General features: G+C 33.5%; 1 protein-coding gene across 2 annotated transcripts in view; it reads left to right on the forward strand.

Moving 5' to 3' along the window:
- Nucleotides 1-5,000, forward strand: part of LOC143024300 (endothelin-converting enzyme 2-like) — a gene marked incomplete at its 3' end in the record, with an annotated part of 62,314 nt that overhangs the window by 45,698 nt on the left and 11,616 nt on the right. For both annotated transcript variants that reach the window (XM_076183097.1, XM_076183098.1), the window contains 1 exon segment: nucleotides 1,122-1,210. In XM_076183097.1, the coding sequence (XP_076039212.1) occupies nucleotides 1,122-1,210 (89 nt within the window).

Genomic DNA, 5,000 nt, shown 5'->3' on the forward strand with positions numbered 1-5,000 from the left:
TAATACGTGGAGAGGGTTGGGGAGGTTGGGGGGTTAGGGGTTGCGGGGTCGGTTGGGGGGAGGATGGAAGGAGTGGGTGGGAGGAGGTGGAGGGGGTGGTCGGGGCGTATTGACAAAGGGAGAAGTCACGGGTAGTGGTAGCTTCACTGCATTGTTAAACAATCCAATGACAGATATCATGTTGCTTTGGATGTTAATTATAGGACTATATTCTCTTATAAACATAGCTTCTAGAAGCTTAAGTTTATGTACATCCTCGCCCCATTATCATTTTGGCAACTTGGTCTATGCCCACCCTCCAAATGGCAGAGTATTGGTTAGAAAGCTGGAGAACACCCATAAGAAGATTAACAACCTCCTTAATGCTGTCGATTTTAATAATGCACGCATATATATACATATATATATATATATATGTATATATATATATATTATATGTTATATATATATATATATATATATATATATATATATATATATATGTTGGGGAGAGTGGCGTAGGGAATTTTCAGGACGGAGCAGATGCACTTTATTCTCTAACAAATATTTCGACAGAGTCTTCTTCAGAGAGAAAATGCTACAGGCAATTGGGAATATATACATTAGCAGCGTATACTCAATTGCCTGTACCATTTTCTCTGAAGAAGACCCTGCCGAAACGTTAGAGAATAAAGTGTACAGGTTCCACCCTCGAATTTCCCTACACCACGCTCCAATATATATATATATATATATATACATATATATATATACATATATATATATATATATATATATATATATATATATATTCAATGGAAAGAAATGTAGCACATGTGCAAATCACACAGAAAACCCACTGTCAGAGTGAAATTTAAAAAATGTGAGAAAGCTGACTTCTATATTTCAGCTACCAACTGTATATAAACACATACACATAAACAAAATAGCTTATGCCAAACGACCATCTTCATGTCCCTTATCATCATCATCATTATTATTATTATTATTACTATTATTATTATTATCATTATCATTATCATTATCATTATTATCATTATTATTATTATTATTATTATTATTATTATTATTATTATTATTATTATTATTACTATTATCATTATTATTTCCTCTTTCTTCAGATCGAAAGGACGCCGAGAGAGGAGCCTGTGGTGGTCGCTCGTCTTCCTGGTGCAGGTCGTGGCCCTCCTCCTTGCCTACATAATCATAGGTAAGTCGCCTAATGTAAGGTAAGGTAAGGACCTAAGCCTCGATGTGGGTGATCAGGGAACCATTCCTCCGTTGAATGACCCTCCAAGTCGTCGAGCGAAGTGAAGAGAACTTTGGAAATGTTAAAAATTTTCAACTTTTGGTTGATAAGGGTGTGGTGGAGAGTAGAGTGGATGCAGTGGTGTGGTATCAGAGCAAAGTGTTTATCAAATATCTTTATTTGTTTATTTGTTTATCTACTACTAAAGTGTATTCCATCATGCATTTATGTTTATTTGTTAATGTATGTATCTATTATTTCATCCATCTGTTAACATTTTAAATTCTATTTCAGAGCGTATTCCATATTTTGTAGTTTTACAAATACCCAATAACTACCTGGCAAATTACTAAATCAGATTTTAACCTATTCAATTAATTCTAACTATTACAAACATTAGGATTAAAAAATAATATATATACATGCATATATATATATATAATATATACTGTATGTATATATATATATATATATATATATATATATATATATATATATTGTAATTATATTATGTATATATGTATGTATATAATCACATTTGTTTGGGGGGTGGGGACGCCAAAAGATATCAGGACACTGGAAATCGAGGTACAATTATAATAAATATATATATATATATATATATATACATATATATATATATATATATATATATATATATATATATATATATATATATATATATATATATATATATATATATCACGTGCTCACACGCCCGAACTCTCGAAATCTACTTATCCGAGTTCGAGACTCAATACAACCAGATACGATGATGGCAAACGAACTAAAGGCGTTATCCTACTGGGTTATTTTTCCTTCGACTGTTGCAGAAGATTTTTAGCCTGCAGCTTTCGGCAACGGATCTGATATGCTGGAGGAAAATAATCTTCCTCCAGCATGATATCAAATGACATTCTACGTAAATCGTTGAGAAAAACAAAATAGTTGGCCACATTTATTTCACGGCAGAAAAAGTGTTGGAGGTGGGCGGTGGTACCGCCGATGAATCGGAGGTTGGGGGAAAAGTAGCCCAGTGTGATAGACCCCTTAACTAAGAATCATTCGTACGAATATGATTTTAAACAGAAGAAATGGTGAAAACAAATAGAAAATGAAAAAAAAATTAACAGGAACAGAGGAACTTGTTAAGGTGCCACAGGCATATGGAGAGAATGCAATAGAAGAAAACAGGAGAGAGAGAGGGAGAGAGAGAGAGAGAAAGAGAGACAGAGGGAGGGAGAGAGAGTGAAAGAGAGAAAGAGAAAGAGAGAGAGCATCCATTGCCCCGTTCTACGTTATCTACTTATTCATGATCTACCTACTCTTCTTTGATCATAAACCCAACCTCCCTTCACTCCAATGCCTACTGGATCATTCACGTTAGAGTGTTTTTCATGCATGTCGAAGCATTCGCTGAAAAAAAAACATAAAAATAAAAAAAATAAAGAATAAAAAATAAAATAAAATAAAATATAATTTTTATCTTTTCCCAAGCTTGTCCAAGTGTGCAGACTTTTCAAATTGAATGGAATGATCAGTTTTATTGATTAATTAAACTTGTCTAAATCATTGTTTAATATAACAAAAGAAATCCTGACAAAATTTGGCTTTGCAATTTACCATCATTAGGGCTTTTTTTCCTGTGCGTTTTCTATTATTTTCATGTTATTTATTCGTTTATTTTTTACTTATTTTATTCATTCAATTTTATTTTATTTATTCTTTTTTTTTTTTGTCTTCCAGAATGGTGGAAGATTGAAGTAGATTAGGTTTAGGTTAGGTTAGGTTAGGTTAGGTTAGGTTATTAATTGTTTTATTTATTTATTTGTTATTCTATTTAATTTCTTAATACATTTACCTTTCAGGATAGATAGAAATGAGATTTCACGGCGATCGACATGATTTTTAGCATTAATTTACGGGTCAGTTTTGATAACATGATTAATTTTTTTTTTCTTTTGAGAATGTGTTTCAGAATAAGCATAAAACAACTCGTTATTGCTGACAGAAAAAAAATTCCTATTTATATACCAAGAGTTTTTCCCCCTTATTAGAGGGGTAGCCAAGTCAAAGGCATGCCTACTCCCAACCGTTCCAGTCCCATCCATCACCATTTCCCCCTCCCTCTCCTCTTAGCTTCTCATGGATGACGGGTCATCCCTGTATCCCGGCCACTGCCCTGGGTTAGATGCAATGTAGCAAGACACAGTGTATCCACAGCAAGGAAGCTTCACTTAATCGGCGACCCCCCTCCCTCTCCGTCCTCTCATGCAAAAAAAAGACGAGGGGAAACCCTTCGCGCTGCGTCAAAATATCATTCACACATGAACAACCCCCATCCCGCCTCTCTCTTCCTTGAATAACAGTATAATCTATACACACTCTCCACCCATCCCTATCTCCTGCCTTGCTCACCAGACATTCACCTCTTGCTCAACGCCCAGTTCACCCCATCCATCCATCTCATCCTCGGTCGTCCGCTCAAGTTCACTACCTTCACCTCTGCCTTCCACACCTTTTTGTTTTTCTATTATTTCTATTTTTTCATCTATTAATTAATTTATTTATTTATTTAATTATTTATTCTAAAGAGAATAAATAAATAAATAAATAAGTAGATAAATAGAAATAATAGAAAAAAAGATAAATAAATATATAGATAAATAAACAGGGAAGTAAATAGAGAAAGAAAAAGAAAGAATGAAAGAAGAAATTTCCCGCGCGTTCTCCTGCAACGACATGACGTCATATCGACAATGGCCACAAATACGTTCACTTCGTCTCTGAATCAACCAAGATCCAATCTTATTTAATCCCAAACTCCCCTCCTTGCCAAGTAACATCTACTATAATAAAGTAATAGCTTCTGTCTGTCTGTTTTTTTTTTGCTTGCTTGTTTGTTTGTTCACGAACTCCTCCTAGGGTTTAGGAGATATAGCCCCATAACCATATATATTCTGATACCCTATCACTCCAGGTACTTGGATAACTATATTTCATTAAATAAAATGACTAGGGTTAAAGATTAAAGGGGTATGGTGGGGTAACACGCCACTACTGTAGTTTCCCCTTACCACGATTGGCATTTTGTGACAAAAATTACTATGATTAAACAAATCATTGTATGTGTTCATATATATCATTCATATTTGTGAAATTAATGTTGCCACAAACTATGATAGCCTTTGTAAGGAGAAAGCATGTAAATATGAAATGATTGTATAATTTTATAAAATGTTTAAATATTAGTTATTTTTATTTTACTTTTTCGCGGGCGGTAATATGCTTGAGTTATCACAAAGACAACGAAGAAACGTAGAAACTGAACAACTTATGGGTCGATAGACTAAAAAAAAAAAAAAAAAAAAAAAAAAAAAATCGAGTACACACAAGATAATAAAAAATTGGCTCAATTCTTCTCTTACGGCCGAATATATTTTATTTCCAAAGGGCGTTTCCCTCCTCAAATTTATTTTTTTCTTACTTTCTTAACATTCTATTTGTGTTACTTTTTCCATTGAGTTATATTGATACGTGTAACTTTTCTCCACAAATTCTATCAAAATTAAAATGATCATCATTTGCCCGCAGCAACGCGCGGGTAATTTGGCTAGTTTCTAATATTATTCTGATTACCCCAAGACAATCTAATTAATCTCAATCGATAAGAAAGAGTGAAAAAAGAAAAGAAAAACTAAACGGCATATATGTCACCATTTTAAATTTACTATTTATTTTTTCCTCTACA

The sequence above is a fragment of the Oratosquilla oratoria genome, chromosome 4 (assembly GCF_046742065.1).
Source record: "Oratosquilla oratoria isolate Oo_2021 chromosome 4, ASM4674206v1, whole genome shotgun sequence".
Lineage (NCBI taxonomy): Eukaryota > Metazoa > Arthropoda > Malacostraca > Stomatopoda > Squillidae > Oratosquilla > Oratosquilla oratoria.